General features: G+C 37.6%; 2 protein-coding genes and 1 long non-coding RNA gene across 5 annotated transcripts in view; 1 reads left to right on the top strand and 2 right to left on the bottom strand.

Moving 5' to 3' along the window:
- Window positions 1-357: 357 nt before the first annotated feature.
- On the bottom strand, window positions 358-6,206 carry LOC129349529 (uncharacterized). Of its 2 annotated transcripts, none has more exons than XR_008602565.1 (3): window positions 6,088-6,206; window positions 4,425-4,525; window positions 358-2,580 (listed from the first exon to the last, which is right to left on the bottom strand). It is a non-coding gene; the product is annotated as an uncharacterized LOC129349529 (long non-coding RNA). The 2 variants fall into 2 exon arrangements; XR_008602564.1 differs by lacking the exon at window positions 6,088-6,206 and adding an exon at window positions 5,411-6,036.
- zgc:86609 (TMCO1/EMC3 family protein) lies at window positions 6,123-15,738 on the top strand. Of its 2 annotated transcripts, none has more exons than XM_023292948.3 (9): window positions 6,123-6,190; window positions 7,645-7,839; window positions 9,014-9,071; window positions 9,319-9,412; window positions 9,917-10,021; window positions 10,950-11,031; window positions 11,768-11,847; window positions 12,841-12,923; window positions 15,262-15,738. In XM_023292948.3, exons 2-9 carry the CDS (start codon window positions 7,685-7,687, stop codon window positions 15,388-15,390), a joined length of 786 nt encoding a protein of 261 aa, XP_023148716.1. In that variant the 5' UTR covers window positions 6,123-6,190; window positions 7,645-7,684; the 3' UTR covers window positions 15,391-15,738. The 2 variants fall into 2 exon arrangements, with proteins under 2 accessions (XP_023148716.1, XP_054868969.1); XM_055012994.1 differs by lacking the exon at window positions 6,123-6,190 and adding an exon at window positions 6,321-6,464.
- A 2,012-nt stretch (window positions 15,739-17,750) lies between these two features.
- Window positions 17,751-21,933, bottom strand: part of usp11 (ubiquitin specific peptidase 11) — a 28,957-nt gene continuing 24,774 nt past the window's right edge. The window contains exon 21 of the mRNA XM_035958496.2: window positions 17,751-19,693. Within this exon, the coding sequence (XP_035814389.1) occupies window positions 19,526-19,693 (168 nt within the window). The 3' untranslated portion in view covers window positions 17,751-19,525. The remainder of the gene's footprint in view (window positions 19,694-21,933) is intronic.

The raw sequence follows: 21,933 nt of genomic DNA on the forward strand, positions 1-21,933 counted from the left end.
CCAGATCAGACTATCAATCAAGTAGTCCCGCCCCCTGGCTTCGCAAAACTTTAACGCTGTATAAAAAAATCAATATTGATTAATTTTAAGATCGGCCAATGGGTTTCCTGTTTTCCACGTAGTCGGTGTTGGCTTTGAACCGCAGCAACTGGCCACCATCAGGTGGACCGGCTCGTCCTCGTAGGGATCCTCCTGTAGCCTTGAGGGAACCACAGGAACATTCAGTAGCTGTTGGAGTCCTTCCTGTCAGGCTTGTGGTAGAACGGCTCTGAAGTATCTTGCACTTGTCTTATCTGGAACAATCTAACAGCCTAAACTGTTAACAGCGGTGTAAAGAAGCAAACACACAGGCATAGATTAGGACTCAAACTAGATTTATTTTAGAAAACAAATCAACTTAGAGGCATTTGTTCACACATGTGGCTGAATAGGAGGCCGTCCAATCAGATTCGAGGTCTCCACTCTGTAGTTTGTTTGTTCGGTGAGACTCTTGGACCTCCATCAGCTGACGTGGATGTTTGATGGTCTTCCTCTCTAGTGCCAGATGATTTATCCATGAATTCAGCAGCTACAGACTGAAATGAAACTCATGCTGCCGTGATAGAATTCCTGTTCCAGATCAAATGTTCAGAGCCCACCTTGAATGCATGCCATCTGCTGTCTGGATAGTTTTTGTCATTGTAGTCTTCAATAGTCTTTTTCCTCATGTAAGGATGTTCTCAGTCTCTGCAGACGTCCCTCATTGTGCATCTCCAGAGAAGAAACAGAAAAACCGATCACTGCTTCAACATCAAATGCTCTCCAGCATTGAGAGTGTTTTAGGAATTCATTCATTGTGTTGTGAACTTTGAAGGAGCAGAAACTTTACAACTGCCAAAGATATGAGCCCCAATTCTGGATGTTTTAGGAAATGAAGTTCATCAAATGAACACTTGATTTTTGCTGATAACTATCATTAAATTACTGAAGAAATCCAACATAAAAACCTGTAAACTCTCAGGCAGCTTTTGTTAAAGTTCGTCTATAATTCTATCATCATGTTCTGGAACCAGGACTCTGCAGAAGTTCCTTCAAACAGATACTTGTGTGTTTCTATGTCAGGCCTCAGTTTTGAACGTATAGCAGAGGATTAGAAAGGAGTGATTTTAATATTTAAATCAGTCCAGTAAATGTTTGGAGTAAAAACGATTAAAATTTTGATTTAGATAGATTTGTGACAAATAATATTGTAGAGTCTCACTTAAATATATCCAAATTAGTTCAGTGTATTTACATTTTATAGAATATTTGATTTCTTAATCTCAATACTGTAGGGTCTGACCCTAAATATTATAATAATGATGTCAATTTAAATAATATTTTAGTGCAGAGTCATAAACTTTAATCAGCTAAACTTACATAATAAATATCACTGCACAATCTTAACCTGAACATTTATATTATTGAGGTAAATTTACATAAATCATGATATTCTAGAGTCTTAACTGGAATATTTCTGACATGAATCTTTTTGTATTGTGCTGATAAACAACAATAAAGTGACTTTCAGATAATAGTTATTGTCTGTGATTGTGAGCCTAAATTCCTCCACATTCGGGAACTTTACCTGCAGCACTTGTAGGAATAAATAAAAATAGAATCTGTTCATTTCCACATTATGCACATTCATTTATTTTTAATATCTCAGACTGAATGGTAGCTGTCAGTAAAAACAAACTCATCTGCTGGACTGCATTTCCCAAAATGGAATCATGGACAGAACTTAACACTCATGTATCCATGGCAACGCTCAAGTTTCTGCTTCTTACCAAAGTTCAAAACACAAGTAAAGATTTTAATGTAAAACTTCAGGGATGACTGCTGACCATAAGTATTCTGATCAATACTTCATGATCAATATCAGGACAGATGTTACAGTTCCAGCTGTTGCATTAGACTGCAGTTATTCACAGAGAAATTAAAACATCACATTCCTCATGAAAACTAGATGGGACTTTTATTAAATAAAGTGTTGGTGAATAAACAGTGTAAAAAGTGCAAAGCAGCTCCATTAAATCAGGAGATGTGAGACTTCCACAGCATGGATCACCATCTGCTGTGTTGATTCATAGCTGAATGTCAGAATGAACTGAACTAGAAAAGCTGCTTTGAGCTGCAACATTACGGTCTGACAATCCAACACCATCACAGTTTTCATCTGGTTGTTTTGCTCCAACATGCTGTGAAGTTCAGTTTTTACCTGAATCAATACAGAGATTCTATTTCCAACCAAGACTGGAATAAAAATTAGAATGTTATGAGGTTATTAATGCAACTAAATCCTTTCAGATGGAAGGATTTACTTCTAAGTTCTAATTCAAGTTTCAGTTGGAGCACATTGCATTCACAAAGAAAAACAGCGAACCTTCATAGCAACATTTAATAAACCTAAAGCTTCCCTGTTGGCTCATTGGTGGAGTTTGTTACTGAGCATCTGAACCTTAAATCCAGTGAGACGACCATCTTCAGTCGAGGCCAGTCAGAGAACTTCAAGACCTTCCATCAGCTGGACCAGATGTGGCATCATCTCCCTCTGAACATCTGGATGACAGGAGAAAAGACAGAAATCAAACACAGATCACAGAAATACAATTTATTCACTTTCATCATTTTATAAAAGTAGCATGAACTTTATTAAAACTTGACAATCAGTAATGAAAGTAAATGTTTTTATCTCGTGTTGAAGCTAAATTTAAAGTCAATTTTAATGACAGTTTATCCTGAGAGGAGTGAGAATGGAGCTTTTCTTTCCTTTTTAGAATATTCCCTCAAAATATTCTGTTTATTATTGGCTTTAGAAGCATTTTTCTTTACTTATTTATTTTTAGATACCTCAGACTGATGCACTTTGCTGGTTTGCAGATAATTTCATGTACAATGACAATAAAGATCTTCTATTATAACATATTGCTAAAACAAGAACTGCAGAACCTTCTCAACCATCTCTCAGGCCTGCAAAATTCCAAACTGCAACAAAGAATTATCTGATGTAGTTATTAATAATCTTTACTGAACCAGCCCCTGGAATTAAATAAAAATCTGTATATGGATATGATTTTCTCTGATGGGAACCACTATGGAAGCCGTAAATTATTAACTATCCTTTGAAGGGAAAGATTAGGTCTTCTTCAGGTGGATAAAAAAAATGCTCTCCCTTAAAAAAAAAAAAAAAAATGCATACAATAAAGTAAATCTCTTCTGCACTGCACACATACTACACTTTTGTATAACTCTGGATGTCAGAGTAAAGGCAGACAGATCCACCAATCAGCCACAACATTCTGACCACTGACAGCTGAAGAGAACAACATCCATCATCTTGTTCTAATGCAACGTTCTGCTGGGAAACCTTGACGTTCATGTGGATGTTTGACATGTACCACCACCTAAACACTGCAGGACAAACAACCCCCTAGTCTCCATGGCAACAGCAGTCCTTGATGCCAGCTGCCACCCTCAGCAGGACAAACTGAAACTACTCAGGAGTGGTCCGAGGAACACGACAGAGCTAAGCTGTTCACCTGGGTTCCACACTCTCCACATCCAGATCTGATTGAGAATCTGTGGGATGGTCCAGGATCAGCCTGGTCTAGGTAGGACCCACCCTGCAACCCACAGGACCCACAGAATCCACAGGACATCCCCAGAGGTTCTGATGAACCACTGGGTCAGAGGAGTTTTAGCAGCATAAAGGGACCAACACAGTATTAGTCAGGTGGTCAGAATGTTATACTGTTATATTGTCATGCTGATTATATGATCAGTAAATGTTACCATCAATTATAATGTCCACATTGATCAGGAAAAAAAAACATCAGTTCATTCAGAAACTGTGGGGTTAAACCTAAAAACACAGACCTCAACAGCAGTTTGTTTCAAAGCAGAACACCAGCTGGTTTTCACTAAAGAAGCTTTCAGAGCAACAATTAAATGACAGTTTTGTTCTCATTAAGTTCACAGTCAGTGTCAGCCAAAATCATGTATACACGCATCAGGAAAAGAAAAACTTTTATAAATATTTCATTTGTATAAGTACTTCTATACATATAGATTCCTCTTTCAAAATCACGATAACTCTGTGTCCTGTTGTACGATGTTTTCCCAACAGATGGCGCTACCCTCATGAATGGAGCATCAACAAATGACGTCTACAACAGAACAGAAATGTCTGGAAGCCAGTGGCCACCACTTTGAGCACCTCTTGTAATTGTAGAGGCCAAAGATAACTTTTATTAATCTCGTGATGTCAGAATACATTTGGTATTGAAATATTTATGCAAGTTTTTCTTTTCCTGATGTGTGTAAACATTATTTTGGCTGACTCTGTATAATGGGTTTCTGACAGGTCACCAGGCGACACCTTTTTATAATAATGATAAACATACCTGCATTCTACAGGAGAGATTTTCCTCATGTGCAGGTAAAGATGTGTGAGGAGCTTAGAGATGACAGGAGCAGGAGTCATCCTCACTAATTCAGCTTCCACCTAGAAACAGAAAGACCACAAACAAACACACTGATATACTCTCAAACATTCAACCTCACAGCGTCAAAATATCTGTTTAGGAAGTGTTGTTTCTAAATTCTGCTGAAAGCATTGACAGACATTCTCTTACAAGGTTGTGTAAAAAGCAGCCTGTCCTCTGAGCTACTGAGAAATTTTCCTGAACAAAGTTTCTACGTGTAAATAGGCTCAACAAAAACTAAAGCCTCAGTCAGAGATAACAGGTATCGCAAATTATAAACAACTTTCTTTGTTAACTCAGACTTTCTGCTTCAACCTCACATAAAAAGGGGAGTTTAACTCATCAGGTGACTGAAAATGAACGGCTTGTGCAGTTCTAGATCCAAAAGTAGGATGTTTCAACTCATGTTTTACTACAAATACATGCAGTAATAAATAAATACAATGGCTGGTTGTTAGTTTATTCATTATTAATGTCATTTTATATACTGGATTGAACTTGAGCAGTGGAAGGGAGAAAGAATTTAATGAAATTATGGAGATTCAGAGAGGTAATGTTGCGCAATGTTAAGTTAAGCGCAGTTCAATTCAAACCAGCTGAATGTTAAACTTCAGTGCAGCTGAACGGGTTTCAGTTAACCTTAAAGTAAAATAATTTTTAAAAGCTAAATTACACAGCAGAGAAATACAGGTTGGGAAATTCATTCTAATAATGACGGACAGCTGTGCCAGCAACTAACGCAGGTGTTCAGCGGTAAGTTAGCCACCTGTGTTAATTAGCCCACTAGCTAACTTATCCACTTACCTAGCTAACTGCTCAAACACGACAAAACACAACTCTTCGCAAATCGCTGACTTAACGTACAACAAAACAACGCTACTGGTTAGAAGTATTTATCTTCCTACCGTGTTTTACTCCAAAAACAAGGTCAACAGTAGCCAGAGATGCTACCAGACGTGCCGGCCATAGATATATATAGCAGACTAGATACGCTAGCGCACTGTCTTCTATATATATCTATGGTCTGACCAATCACTGCTCTCTGGCTTCGCCCCCTGAGAATCTTGTCGTTCGGCTCCACATTTGCTGATGACCACTTCCGGTCTCAGAAAATGAAAAAAAAAAAACAACGGGCCTTTTGTCTTTCTGTCTCTTACTGATTTTTTTTTCTTATTCTAAATATAAAATGAAAATCAAAGCATTTTTTAAATTTCGTATATCCCTTTTGATCATGAAAAGGAAAAACGCCTTGTATTTCAATTTTTGTATTTTAAAACGAAAATCAAATAACCACTCGTTATTTGTTTTTCAATACCCGTTTCAGGACAGAAAATCCAATTGCCAGATAAATACACGGACCAATCATACATGTCATGCCCAATTACACTGTAAACTTAATCCATTTCTTTGGTTACAAATATTCGGTAATAACAAACTTTACTTTAATCGCAAAAATTAACTTAGATGAGATCTGTGTATTTGCACATTATGACTCAGATATATCATGTGTGATTGTATTTAGTTGCAAATAATATTCTGCGAATGCAACTTTTAATTTTCTCTTTTGTGGTTTTCATCTTACCTGTGTCACGTGATTTCGTTATGACCGGAAGTAATTCTTCTTCGTTTTTTCAAACAGCTGAACATGTCTGTCGCGTCCGCGTAACTCAAAGTTCCTAAACGTGGTGAGTTAAGTTTAAACACAAGCTGAAACAATGCTCTAACAGCCAGTAGCAAGTGAAAGAAGGTTTATTAAACAGACCGAAATTGTGTTGGAAGAAACTGTTTGTACAACAGGAATTAAAACTTGAACTAGCAACCCTAGCCTAGTTAGATTGCTAGCATAGTTAGCAAACTTTTATACTTAGCTCAACGGTGGCTAATGCTAAATGGTAACTTCAGCTAGTTGGTGATGAAAGAAGAGAGACCAGGTTAGCTCAGCTAGCAGCTCCACCAAAGGTAATTTTCAGTTGTGGTTTCGTTGACTGTTTGATTCTTTTGCATTTTGTTTTAATATACCTTCCGAAGTTAATGTGTCACTTCTGAGTCAAGGCTGGACGGAGTCACCAGCATGTAGAGCTGTGTAACTGTAGCACCGTGCAGTTGTCAAGACGAGTTTATTTTTGGGATCGACGTTTTAAGGGTGCCTAATACTGTTGTGGGTCTTATAATAAATTGACATCAAACTCCGTTTTGTAAAATCGAAAATGGTTTCTTACATTAGTCACGCATATAGAAAATGACTTTTTACTTTTTTCTAAACTTTAGCAGGTTTGGGCTTTAACTATCCTGTAGAGTCTTCTCTGAAAATGTTTCTTCATGTGTTCAAGTGCATATAAATACCTAAGACTATTTGTAAAGTTCTTTTACAGATAGTTATATATGCGTGCACTGTACTCATCACCTAACATAAGCAGATCAGGTTGTTTGTTGACGATCCCTTGTCCACTAATGTATCTGGCACTTAAGTGCTGGTGAGAAGGTTTTGGGCTCTCATATTGTTTTGTTGCCTTAAGAAGTTTTTAAGATGTACTGTGTAATTGTGTGTGCAGCTCAGGGCTGTACTACAAAGCAAGACTAATGGGTTAGTGAGGTACATTTGGCCTCAAGTCAGAGATTTCAGTGTCCTGAAGGTGATTATCAACCTGGTAGATCACCATTGTAATAATACTGCACAGCTAAATTCCTCTGGAGCAGGTTGTGCTCAGAGTTTGGGGTTTAAATCGGCTGTAACCTCATGAAACTGACTGTGTGTAAAGCTTTGCCACAGTTAGCAAGAGTCATTCCACTTAATTGTTTCTGTCTCATGGAGCATATGCCCTGTCTTGAAAAAAAGGGTTAGGACTGAAATACTCCTCAATGTTAGTCTGGTTTTAAAATATGTCAGAGTTTTGATCCCTAATTCAAAGATTCTCACACTACTGTCATAGAGAAGGAAAGAAACCAGAAAAAGGTTCACAAATCAAGAGGCTTGAATCTAAAAATGTAAACCTTTTTTTCTTAAAAAAAAATTCTCACAAAGATTAATTGATTGGTGATAATTTAATCATTAACAGTTAATTAATTAGTGCTTGGTGATGGTGTAAAAAAATTGCAAAGTAACTATAAACTGTTCTTAAACTGTTGTCCTCTTCCACAGCGTCTTCTTGTCTGTATTTTGGTTGGTTGAAAAGAGAGCGATGGCCAGTCCAGAGCTTCTGCTGGACTCCAGTATTCGGCTGTGGGTGGTTCTGCCCATCGTCTTCATCACTTTCTTTGTTGGAATCATTCGTCACTATGTTACCCAGCTGCTTCACAGTGACAAGAAGGTCGACCTGGAGCAGGTTTCTGACAGGTGAGGTCAAATTTGACCAACAAACATTTGTTTTTATGAGCTTTGGTCTTTGTTTTTGTGTTTCTTGGGAACAAAATACCAACTGAGACATGAGACATTCATTAACAAATGCCAAGTAGAAACATATCTTATATGAAGTAGATGATCAAGTTAGATTTTGGTGTGCCTTAGTGTTTAATTAGGCCTATTTGAGGCTCAGTATTGGCCTGTGGGTGTGAACACACACTACAATAAGCATGATTGATCTGCATACAGTAAAGGCAGTAATCCTGCAGCACCTTATTTAACAACAATCAATGCATTTTCCTGTTGTTTTAGCCCATTTTTATGAATAAATACATTGTTATGCTTGAGTAAAAGAAATGAAAAAACAACTTCGTAAATATAATGTATATATAACTTATCAATTGTAAGATGCAGTCTGTAGCTAAAGCGCTGTAGCTTGGTCCACCTGCTCCAGGCAGTAGAAGTCCTCATTAAAAATGTGGAGATGTAAAACGTGTTTAGGGCTCTGTTGTCTGGCGAAAAATTATTTTCTGTTGATCTAACACACAAATTCCTCTTGTGGTGGCAACAGTTGTAATACCCTGCTAACCGAGTACCTGTTTTTGGTAAACATGGTCTTTACATACAACTGATTTCTTTTTGCAGCCAAATCTTTCTTTTCAGTGTTAGTCTCTTGTTCTTCGCTCAGTTTACTGTGCACATGTGGAACGTGCATGTCAACAAACTGTGTCCCTGAAATACAGTTTAATGATAAAAGCAGTTTATCCAGTAAATTTTATATCAGAGCAAAGTGCTTTCAATAGGACAGACTTCTCTTGCAGATTAGTCATGGAAACATAGCTCTTTTTTGTTGTTTTATGTATATTTTATTGTTATGAACTTCTAGTTTTAGCTCTTTAACAGCAAATTAAGAATACGTTAGATTACTGCTGACAAATTCTAAGTGTTTTCACTTTTGAAATACTCAATATGTGATTCCAGTCATGAGGTTGTATCTGTTTTTCATTAATTCCTTCACAATGCAAAAATCAAATCCTTGTAATAGATCAGATGGTCAACATCTTTATCAGAATTGTGTTGTGTGATAAGGCAGATGGAAAATGTGTTACCTTTTATTGTGACATTGATAACATTATTCAACTCAATAGATGTTGGCGTTTCTGTTCAGCCAGGTGCTGTTGCGCAGCCGCATCCTCAGAGAGAATGGAAAGTACATTCCCCGACAGGTAAATACACACTTTACTGTTCTTATGTACTGTTGGTGAATTCAGCTGTTCTGCTGTTATTACAGACTATGTAAAGTACAGTTAGTTTGTCAGTTGACATTGGGAAAGCAGAAAAACTGCCACATTTTCTAGTTTTTCTAGTTGCTTTGTATTTATTGCCAAAAGAGATTTTACTTAAGTACCCTGTCTCGACTGTTCTACTGTTTTTACAGACAGCAAACTAACCACAGTGTTCTCACTGTTTCAGTCTTTCGCCATGAGGAAACATTACTTCAACAACGCAGAGACCGGTTTCTTCAAGAAGGTTAAGAGGAAGGTTGTACCTAAGAACCCCATGACAGGTGAGTATGTTCTTGTGTCTGTCTTTGTGAGGACCAGTGCTTATTTGTCCTTACTTTAAAAGGCCTGTTGGTTAAGACTTGGTTTTAGGGTACAGACAACTGGTTAGGGAGCCCCAGCCTCAGGTTTATTACATAATGTGTGGATTTACATAATGTGACGAATGTGCTGGAAATTTGTGCAACTAAAGGTACAATGTTAACTGTGAAGTTTATGGTGCACCTTATACTTTATATTCTACTTATTTGTTGTAAAATTGTGTTAATCGATTGTAGAAGTCCAGTAAGGCAGCAGCCAGCAATTATTTTAGTATCAACACATCTGACAGTGATTTTATTTACAAACTGATTTGGTTGCCTTGTGTATAAAATGTCTGAATGATGGCCATTGTAATTCCCTGAAGCCCAGCTTCATCAGAGTCTGAGAAGGAAGGCCTGTTTTTGTTGTCTGTGTTAGTGATTGAGATGATTCCCGGCTACATTAGTGCATCTGTGCGTTTGTTTCAGACAGCAGTATGTTGACGGACATGATGAAGGGCAACCTGACTAATGTCCTGCCCATGATTCTCATCGGTGGATGGATCAACTGGGCGTTCTCTGGCTTTGTCATAAGTAAGTTCTTCAGCTGTCAGTCGTGAACTCTCTTACAGTTTAGTTTTCAAAAGGTAAAGCTCTTTGAGGGATATGTTGGTTATTTAAATAATGAAAAACGTCCTTCAGTATTCATGTTAAGTGCTTTGTTTTTGCTCACCAATCTTCATCAAGTCATTCCAAATGGTGTAGCTTTTTCACTCGTCAAATTTCACGTCACTGTAGGCTCTTTTTTAACTGCAATACAAAGTCCTGAACCTCAGTGAAACAGAACAATGATGGCTAGAAGTAGAGAGAACTCAGAAATGGCATAAATGGCCAAAAAAAAGTGCTGGTGCTATTTTTTAGCAAAACTTGTATTATATTTACACATAAATGTCAGTCTGGCTTTATCTCCAGAACATCTAACATGTCCTGTCCCTCTGATGTCCTCATTCCTGATCCTATCCATCCTGGTCACTCCCAAAGAGAACCTCAACATTTTAATCTCTGCTACCTCCATCTCTGCCTCCTGTCTTTTCCTCAGTGCCTCTGTCTCTAAACCAGACAACATCGCTGGTCTCACCACAGTTTTGTACATCTTTCCTTTGCTTGTTACTGATACTCTTTTATCTCATGTAATTTTCTTGAAAAGATTCAAGATCTTTATTTGTCACAAACACAATTATACATAGTATAATGTGCAGTGAAATGCATTGCGCAACTGTTCCAGACTGAAACAATAATAAAGAATAAAAACACACAAGTATATATATATATATATATATATATATATATATATATATATATATATATATATATATATATATATATACAGATAGAAATTAGCAAAATAAATATATAAATGAAAGTGGAAAACCAACTACTGCAGTTTCATGATTTTTTTTGTCTTATCTATGTTATTTATTAAGTGACTGTTTATGATGTTTATGTTGTTGTTGTCTTTCAGCTAAGGTGCCTTTCCCTCTGACTCTACGGTTCAAGCCGATGTTACAGAGAGGAATAGACCTGCTGTCCCTGGATGCTTCCTGGTAAAACCTCCATGCACAGCTGCTCTGCAGACCATGAATGCAGCACAACACACAGAGAGAGCAGTCAGTTGTCATACAAACAAAACTATCACCTCGTTTCCACAGCTTGGCTTCATGTCCGTTAATCTATTTCATGTACAGACTGTGCCCCCTGGTGTTTTCATGCGGGGAAATGCTTTTCATCATGGATGGATGGAAACTTCACTGCAGCCATCAGTTTTTAATGTCTAGTTTTGTTCCAGGACATATGAACCACTGCAGTATGTGTGTTCTCTATATGTGACACAGATTGCATGTTAAACTAGATAAACTAGTTATCTATGTGGGAATCTGCAGTGTGCTGTCTGTATTATAGATTGTCTGTTATTAACAAAACATTTCTTAGATAAGAAAACAGGTACAATGTTTTATTATGTATGGAGACTCATGATGTAAATTAAATAGGATATCATGAAATAATTATAACATACAAAGAATGGAGAGATAAATTACTATATAATTATGTAACCCGTCATAAAATGTTGCTTCAGTTTCAATGAATAGACTTGTGTGATTAAATTGTATTAATCGATCACTTTAAAAAAAACTGAGATTTTAGCTAGTAAATAAAAAGAACCTGCAATAAACTCATGATTTCTTTACACTTTCATCCCTACACAGGCTATGCTTTCTGTATCTGTTCATGTGAGTGTTTATTTCAGACTGACTGTTGTGCTGTTTTGTTGTTTGTGTGCAGGGTGAGTTCAGCTTCCTGGTACTTCCTGAATGTATTTGGACTGAGAAGCATGTACAACCTCATACTGGGTCAGGACAATGGTGGGTTTATTTTTTGTTTGGCTGCAGTTGCTTGTGCTTTGTTTGACAATTTCCATAAGTGGGGAAAAAACAGAATTACATTGCAATACATTGTGATTTTTAACTCACCAGACCAGTAGAGTGAAAACATTGAGCCTCTGTCATGAACAGATAAAGAACTTGTGTTGGATTCAAAAAGTGTTTTCTAGTTTTCTAAATGTTTATAGGCCAGAATGATATTACAATGATTCTAAACTAAACCAGACAGATTCTAATAAAACAGTCATGAATGAGGTTTGCTGTTTGTACAGGAATGTTTGTGAACTGGATCATTTCTGAGAAGGTTGTTTTATGTCACAGTAAGATATATGTATGTATGTATGTATGTATGTATGTATGTATGTGTGTATATATATATATATATATATATGTATGTATATAAAGGATCATTTGGGCTTATTTCAGCTTCACATATTTCCTGTTAGTGTGTCTGTTGTGGCTCTATGGGTCACGTTAACTTTGACACCGTCTTTTGCATGTGTGAGGTCATCGACAGTTTCAGTTTAGCTCATGCTGGAAAGGTCACAGCAAAGGAGATACAATGGTTTGTATTTGGCATCCACAAGCTTGGACTTTTGTGATATTTTAGGGATTCTTTTGACTGGTAGCCATTAAATGTTTGTGTCTCTTCTCTCTCTTATTAACATGTTGCATACCTGCTGTTATCGTGATAGCCCACTGGCAGGTGCAGACCACGAGGAATCCCAGTCACATGTAGTGTATTTTACTTCTCTGTATGCTGGCGATTAAGTCAGACAGCAGGTGTCCTGGATGGAGATGCCAGTCAGAAGACACAAAATCATTCATTTCGAATGTTGGAATGTGTCTGCTGTTTTATGCGACTCCTTGCAAAGTTAACACAACCCATGGAGACACATTAGTGAGAAATAGTGGCAGGCTGAAACACACCAAACGGATTCTTTAGGTCATAATCATGTGTGTTTAAACTCACAGCTGCTGACCAGTCACGGATCATGCAGGACCAGATGACAGGTGCTGCCATGGCGATGCCCCCCGACCCCAACAAGGCTTTTAAGGTGAGACGCTGATAAGAGGTCAATGCTCCTTAATTAGTCTAAATGGACAAGAAAAATTGACATAAATGTTGGAGAATATCATACTCTGTCAAACCTTTTGTCACTTCAAGTGTAGATATAAATAGTTGACTTTGTCCATTAATTTCAGCCAGTTTAATGTCTGAATTGAATGATGGCTGTTTAATATGAAGAATGCAGCAGCTCAAGTTGATATGAGCAGAGAGACAGGAATGAAAAAGATGTGTCTTTCCACACAAATGTAATATTCAGCTCTCACAAAATCCCTCGAATATACTATGGAATACTGAAGAAACCATTTTAAAAAGGGAGATTCTTCTCAGATCAGATCACTCTATGAAAACTGTTTCTCATCACAGAGCGACCAGAGAACCAGAGGTTTAAAAACGCTGTTAAAGTAATAATAATTCTAATGATGTCCTCAGGTGAAATCAAGGATCAGGGTCAACTGCAGTGTGTATTTTAATTATTGCCATATTTCCAAGCCTGTTGCTCTGTTTGCATATGCTCATAAAACTGTTCGAATGAGAGGGTTTATGTTGTGTGAATGTCAAGTCCAGCTCTCTTTCCCTCCAAAGGACGTGAGGACAACTCAATTCAAATTTCCACCTCAAACTTTTATTTTCATTTTAGTTGTTCAGTCATGATATTTCAATAGGTTGTAAACCTTTAAAGACAAAGTTCACACCATCAAACACAGAACCAAAAAGTTGACATACTATCCACTTAACCATTTAAATGAATCAATCACTTAAACCTTTTTAAAGCAAATAAAGAATAACCAACATTTTAGTAAAGTTTAGTAATATTTTAACATTTAACAGAACATATATATTTTCTATATTTTTACTTAAACTCAAAATGAAACATCTTATTTCAAACTCATTTGACATAAAAATGGAGTAAATGCTGCAGGCTTTCATTAACCAATCACACAGTGAGCAGTTAACATAAACTTGGCCATATCAAGAAACATTTCAAACCACCAAGAAAGCAAATAAACATTTCACCAACCATTGGCGTCTTTGGACTGAATCCATGAGTGAACTTGGATCTTCTTTGTTCTTTCCTCCTGTCTTTCTCTTCTGAAGATTGTTTGGCTGACTGACTGAGTTTCCCCCAGTCCTTTCCAGGTGCTTTAAATCAGTGATCACTGATCAGGTGTAAAGCACCTCTTTGCTGCTGCCGGTGCATTCTGGGAAGTGTAGTATTTAGTTCCATTTCCTGAGATTCAGCTCAACAGTGAAGGTCCAAGATTTAAAACACAATGACTCTGGCTAGATGACATACCAGTGACAGATTAATCCATTATTTTTTTTCTCTGTCATGGTGCCTGTTGTTAACCCCACAATGCTCTCTGCTTGCCAACCTAGAACTGCCTGTAGTCCAAGAGACAACCTCTCAGGTCATTACAGTACAAAACAATAAGAGTCTCCACCTAGTGGAATAACCAGGTACTACCTGGTACCAGTACATGTTCTAACAGGCATGTAGGGAAGACAGAATTTCTCCCCCTTTTTAAACTTGTGGAGCAGATGCAGGAATGCTTTTTTTTTCTTTTTTTTTTTCTTTCTCACATTGCAGAGCTATTCAGTTGTCAAGCATGTACACATGATTGATTTTTACAAACTTTAATGTACTTAAAGTGTGTATTATCTTGAAAATGGTATTGGATTACAACTCTGTTGGGCTCTTATTTAATGACTGGGATCAGATCGGAGGAAACAACTTGATCAAGACTACTTTAAATAATATACATTGCTGATCTCACAGTGTAAAAGTTTGTGTTTTCAAGATTAATTTGTGGCTGTATCAACTAATCCTTGTGTCTTTGCCTACAGCCAGATAGTGTATGTATTGTAAGGAAAGCAAAGACAGTTCTGTTGATACAATTGCTTTTCTTTCTTTCTTTTCTGTATTTGGTGGTAACACTAAACGCCTCCTCACACCTGCCCTGAGTTCCTGCAGTGGAAAGCTGCCTCCAGTAGTAAAACTCTGCTGCCACTGTTTGTAATGTTGCTGACAGAAACATTTCTACAAACCGCTGTTTCTCCTGCAAAACCTACAAGGCAAAAGAGAGCCACCTTTTTGGCTGATTTATATCTTTTTGTCTGTGAGGAACACACAGTCTTTATTTTTCCTTCCAATGTACAGCCTGACATACTTGATATCCATGGAAACTTTGGGATCTGCACTGGAATTTAATTTAAGGATTTTCTGGATACACAGCAGACATTTGTGATGTCCAGCCCACCATAGGGTCTCTACTTGTTATGAGTTAAAGCACCGCGACTCACACACTCCCTTTAATTTGTTTCAGAGTGAATGGGAGGCGCTAGAGATCGTGGAACACAAGTGGGCGCTGGAGAACGTGGAGGAGGAGCTCATGTCCAGAGACCTAAACTTTGGAACCTTCTTCAGCAGAGACAGCAAGTCTGCCATGTTTTAGAGCGACGAGGCTCTGTGAGCTCTGGAGCAGCTGTGAAAGAACTCTCATGGGAAAGGTTCTAGAACATGCTCTGAAGAACACGGAGCGTTCGGGTTCCACTGTGGCTCTGGAACACAGTTTGCACGAATGCTAGAGTGAAATCTACTGAACTGTGTCTGAAGTCACTACCTCAGGCACTTCATTCACTTTCTGCCTTTTTATGAGCCACCGAATTCAAAGTGTGTAAAAGTTATGCAAAATGTAAACTTTTAAGACACCAAAAATAGAAACCGATATTGCTCACTTGTGATTATTGATAATTATTTATGACACAGATGATGCTTTTATTAAACATTATGACAAAAAGCCTCCAAGAATTGCAAGAGTTGTGTTTAACTGGTTGGTCAATATGCTCTCATCTTCTTTTGTCTATCTGTTGTGCAGCACTTGAACACCCAGATTTGCCGTCATAATCAACTTGTTTCTCATGAGAGCTGGTAAGCAGACCGTTTCAGTGGTGGTGGGAGCCGTTATGCACAAACATTTTAACGCACACATGGGTGGAAACTGAGGGTTAAAGTTTACATGTAAGCGTTGGTGTCTTGTGAATCTTTGCTACGTGTCAGACTGTAGGACCTGTAGTTAAAAACAGCCCTGTGTTCTGTTAGACCAGCGTAATATGAAGAGAATAAACAGACTGACAGTAAAGTTAAATGCGACCAAAATTACCAAAGCCTGACTCAGCATTTTTATGGGTTGCCCTGCTGACTGACATTTAGCAGGGCGGTCTGTGTAGACCTCTGAGCAGCAGGAAGTGAAAATCACTCAATATCCGGTAGATCTAAGGTCAAGGAGCTCTTTGCACATGCATTAAAGGGGAAAGTTTTTTCCAAAAACCTCCAAGTGAATCACTCTTAACCATGCTGCAGTAACAGAGTGGAGACTAGAAGCTTCCCTGTGCACAGATGGCTAGCTAGCTAGCATCTACGCAGTCCGAGTCGTTCAGGAAACATCTGTAAATTGTAGCATCTTGTACGGTGACTATTTTCTTAATGTAGGTGTCAAGTATGTGTGTACTGTGTAGTATTATTAAATAGATGCATAGCTGTTGGTAATACTATAGCAAAATTACCAAATTATTCCTGAAAATTTGTTACGCTAGCGCAGCAAGTACATGCTTCACACACTGTAGGTGCAGCGCAAAGTGAGCAGTAACATTCACAGTTGTGGTTGGCGTAATGTGGTTGAAATTCATTAACATTTTTTAATTGCTTAAAGCATAAGTCGAGCAAGACAGCCAAGTGACACAAATGTTCTGAATCGTCGCATTGACCTCTAAGGTTTGATTGATTCATGACAAAATATGCAAGAAAACATTCCACCGTAACAGTTACCTTTCATCAGCACAGTGGATTTACTGCTTTTTTGCAGTTTATACGTTAACTAGTAATGATGAGAAGGCAGCAAAATATTATCAGAATTATTTGCAAAAGCTATAACTACAATGAAAAAACTTCAAATTTAAGGCTTTTTTTTCTGCCCATTTAAATCATTCAGTATTAATGCTGAGTCACTTCAAACATAAAGGTTGCATCATGGAGTGCAGGATTTTGTGTTTTTACATTATCAGGTGCAACTGTTTTTTGTTTTTTTTTTAGTAGTAAATTCTCAAATGAGGCATGTAGAAAAAAATGATTTTACACAAAATACAAGATTTTAAGTCAAGGCTTGGTTAATTTTCCTGAAATGACCAGAAGTCATACAAGTAGTTCAAGGACTGATGAAATATAAAATCTGCGTACTTATTTTGTGGTTTTGTCATAGTTTAAAGCTGATAAATGGTGTATGTATTTTTTTTTTCTTTCTTTCAAAATGACATGCCTTTCAGTATGGCAGCAGGTTTTTCACAGGGTTAAACAAATAACACTACAGTCCTGGTATTTCATATATATTTACATTTTTGACAGTGTCTTGTACAAAATGTGCAGAAAAATGTGCTTCATCGTTGAAGGAGAGTTGACTCGACCCAGCAAGGGCAGGTTTCTGCCTGTGATCTGTCAATAACATTTACAGTCCCTTTTCACGTCTGACATTTTTTAGTTCCCAACCGACGTACTTTGTATTGTAGAAACCTGCTCTCATCTTCTTTTGAGCTTCATTTGTTATACAGATTAGCGATAAATTCCAGAACAAGCAGTTTATTTTTAACACAAATCAAAGTTTAAAATGAGATCCAAATCAAAGACTAGCTTCTACCTGTCTTCATCATATGAGGTGTTAACGGAAAATCCGTAAAATATGGCATCTCTCAAAATCTGTGCAACCAGTGTAAAATGTTAGTCTGGAGCCCAGTTAAAGCATAAGAACTCTTACACGTCTCATCTGATAATAATAATTATCCTTTTATTCATATCAAAAGATTGAAAGTACAATAAAATATTTTCATCTGATATTTGACAGGGAAGACCAAAGAAAGAAATCAGCCCAAGCTTCCCTCCTGCTCCACCCAGGAATGATATTACATTAATTACAATACAAAAATACTGTACACAGAGCTGGTTTAAAATCAGAGAGGAAACTTGGCCTGCGTCCGTCGCTCCGCACAGACTGGAAAATCAAACAGCTCACCTGCCAAGTGATGTTTCTGCCTGAATACAGATTTTATCATAAATATGAAAAATAAGCGTCTCAATATCCTGCACCAATCATCCAAATCGTTCAAGAAAAACTGTAGTCATGTGACAGATGCAATTATTATTTCATTAAAAAAATAAATAGCAGAAGAAAAACAACCAAAATATACAAAGAAAGATTTGTTTCTCGTCCCTGACGGCTGTTTGCTCCTAAGTCCACTGTGAATTCCTGCTGTATAGCACAGCGGCTAAACAAGCCATGTATCTGTTACTTACTTTGTCTGCAGAGGAATGTTAAGATAATTTAACAATTTAGCTAAAAGCAAAACTATTATTTAATAGCTTTTATCTCTCTTGTGCAATTGGGTCAAACTTTAGAATGTTCAAACACTGAGGGTCAGCAAATATTAAAACTTTGTACTGTATCCTAGCTGTAATATGGAATCCCGACAGCGCCACTATTGTATTAACGCAGAATTTGATGATGTGTAATTTTCAGGAATTAATGTTCAAACCTAATTTCGCAGGAAAATAATATGAAGAAGCAGAAACTGCAGTCATTTTATCTTAGAAGGTTAAATTAATTCCTATTAAATGTGGATCCCTGACAGTGCCACTGGAATTATTACAGGTTTTGACAATATTTAACTTTAAGGACAAACCAAATTTAATGATACAAAGAAATATCAATTTGATGTCCTTAGTCTGCTTCTAAATGGTGAATTCCTTATCTTCAATGTCTTGAAGGTGACATTGTGATCAACTACATTTGAAATTAACTTTAAAAAAGGCTTTTTTTTTTGGATGTGCAATTTTTTATTATTGGCCACGCTGGCCAATCACAGAAAACACCAGCTCCAGCTACTGTTTGGTGGGTTGGATGCAGTAATTCAGTGGCACATGCAACAAATACATGTTTACTTAACAGCCTAAACAACACCTGTTGTTTACTTTATGACATTTGCTCCATAGAATAAGACATCTTTACTCTGAAGGTTTCACAAATCTGAAAATTTAAAAGCCTTTAATTATTTTGTAGTACAGTTTCATTGGAAAGTAATTATTTATTGGAATGTTTATCTTTTTTATAATTTCACTATTAGGATGTATGAAATAATAATAGATTCTTTAAATCAATTAATTAAAATTAAATGGTGTAAAAATTGTAGCTTAACTCAGTGTGGACACTTAGAAGGTACCGTATAAGGGGGTCCGGACTACATTTCTATTTTCAGTTTAGGCCCAAATCAACAGTCTCAGTCTGAGCCACTCCACCTGCATCACTTTCAGTCTTTGAGCCTGAGGATTTAAGTGTCAGCGTTACCTACCGAGCTGAGAAAACTGATGTGTGTACAGCATTTAGAGGAGAAAATAAGTGCTCATATCAGCCTGCAAATGTGCTTTCTCCTGTTTTTAGTAATTGGGAACAAAAAAAAAGTTCAAGTGTCATTTAAATGTAAAAATGAAAAACCTGAAAACAGAAGAGAAGGCCCGCTGCACTGTTGTGACAAAGTGATTTAGTCTTACTCCATGGCAACGTAAGAGGACGCGCCCAGCCCTGCTGCTTCGTCGTCTTTGCAGGAAGTGACGTCGGACTGGGTGGAGGAGGCGGGGCTTGCGTTGGGGGCTGGTAGAGTGGGTATTCTGATTTTGTCTTGTCGGTGGTAGAACAAGACGTAGGCGGCGTTGGTCTGCAGGAGACAAACTCATGTTACAGAGAATAAAGTTAAACCTGGACATGAATGGATTCAATATTTAAAAATCTCCAACAGTCTCAAGCTGTGGTTGGGTATCTGCCGCTGTTTGGTTTGTGGCTGTGGCTACTGTTACTGTTTGAACCTGCAGCGGTTCAGTGACAGCTATGTTGTTCCAAGGCTTCATTTCAGTTCTTAGTCCCTCCCACCTGACTAGTGGAGGCGATGAGGCAGCAGGTGTCAATAAATACAACACATCACTGCTTCATAGCTACAGCGATACCAGTTACATATGACATGTAGCACTGCTTCATCATCTGTCTATTATTTTGCTGTATTTTATGATTCGTCAGACAAGCAGAATACTGTTTGACAACTTGGAGAATATGTTTACTTAGAATTCAGTTCATAATATTGCAGAATGTGACAAGGAAGTACAGAGGTCGTATATTATGATGCTTTTTTCTTAATAACAGTCACATTAACAGTGACTCAATAAGGAATACCACACACATACGTGCCGTGAAGTAAAAAAAAAAAAAAGTTGTGACACTATACAAATAGTGGCATTATGATGGTATAAAAACCATGTCAGGGGCAGGACTGACAAATGTGTGTATATAGTATACTTCACTCAGTCATAATATGTTGCTCTTTATTTGTATAGTTCATTTATGTGTCACACCTCTTTATTACATCAGAGCACAAGTGTAATAAATAAAGCCCTGTCTGCGCTACAGATTAGCTTTAATAACATTCAATACGCCTTTTCTGATCTTCTGTCACTAAACACAAGCAAAACCAAAGTACAGTCTTCAACAGAAACCTTCCACAAATCAAAAACCCAATCAAACGTCTTTCACTGAACAGCTCTGAGATTCAATTCGTGTCCTGCTATAAATATCTGGGAATTTGGCTAGCTTGCACACTTTCATTCGAAAAACATATCAGTACTCTCCTCTCCAGAGTAAAATCTAGAATCAGCTTTCTCTACCACAACAAATCTTCATTCACACAATTTGCCAAATCCCTTGTTAAAATGTCAGTCCTTTCAATATTTGATTATGGTGACGTGTGATATAGATCTGCTTCAAAAACCCTCCTCCATAAATTAGATACCATCTACCACTGTGCCATCCGCTTTGCTACCGGAGCTCCTTACAACAACCACCACTGCAGCTTGTACAAACTGGTGAACTGGTCCTCTCTTCACTCCTGTAGACAATTACACTGGTATCTCTTCATCTAAAAAACCCTCATTAGTAAAACACCACCATATCTGAGCTCATACTTACCATTCATAACTCCACCTGAACTCTTGGTTCCAGCAGTTTCATTCACCTCCTCACTCCCAAAGTTCACACCACTCTCAGTCGATCCTCATTTCAGTTTTCTGCCGCTAATGACTGGAATTCTCTACAAAAGTCCCTAAAACTCTCCTCATGCATGTCACTATTGTCATTTTAAAAAAATCAGCTAGAGAAACACTTCAGGACCACTGCACCTGTTTTTAGCCTTTCTATTTTTAAAGTCTTTGTGTATTTTGTTTTTGTAATACTGTCTGATCTGCGGCATATGTAACCTGTTTTTGTTGTTCACCTTGCTGTAGCTGCCTCTTGACCAGGTCATTATTAAAAATGAGAACTAGTTCTCAACTAACTTACCTGGTAAAATAAAGGTTAAATAAAATAAATTAAAAAAAATTAACTAAAAAAAACACTGTAGGTTGTCATAAACACTGTTCTTCTCTTCTGGCAGAGATAACATAATGCAGCAAAACAAAGGATGGATGATGCAGCTGTGCCATAGGTCATACTGAACCGTTTTACAATTCCTTTTATTTGATGCCTGTTGCCTTGACTCCTCCTCTGCTCACATCTCTGGGGGGAGAAACTAAGACGAGGGGAGAGGAATTCAGGATGTATAAATGAAGAAATGAGAAGAGGAGCTGGTTCAGCGTAGCTGGGATGACATTTATCACTGCAGCTGTAGCCATTGTTACAATTAATGCTGTTAATGGTTGTAATAGCGGCTACATACAGCAGTATGTGGAGCAGTAGTGTGTCTGCACTGATAGTTTTGCTGGCAGAGAGTTGAATTGAAGCTGCTGTCTTCCTAAACTAAATAAACATGTTTGTCACAGAAGCACAGCAGTAGCAGCTGGATGTATCCACGGAAACACACACTGAACAACAGCAGCCAAAGTCCAAACAGCCACTAGATATTCAGCCACAGTA

This window comes from Amphiprion ocellaris, chromosome 8, assembly GCF_022539595.1.
Source record: "Amphiprion ocellaris isolate individual 3 ecotype Okinawa chromosome 8, ASM2253959v1, whole genome shotgun sequence".
Classification (NCBI taxonomy): domain Eukaryota; kingdom Metazoa; phylum Chordata; class Actinopteri; family Pomacentridae; genus Amphiprion; species Amphiprion ocellaris.

Excerpts from the sequence above, each read along its gene's own strand:
- zgc:86609 (XM_023292948.3), top strand. The coding sequence starts at position 7,685 with ATGGCCAGTCCAGAGCTTCTGCTGGACTCCAGTATTCGGCTGTGGGTG. Across the intron at positions 9,072-9,318 it reads GAAAGTACATTCCCCGACAG|TCTTTCGCCATGAGGAAACA; the intron begins GTAAATACACAC and ends TCACTGTTTCAG. Across the intron at positions 11,032-11,767 it reads CTGTCCCTGGATGCTTCCTG|GGTGAGTTCAGCTTCCTGGT; the intron begins GTAAAACCTCCA and ends GTTTGTGTGCAG.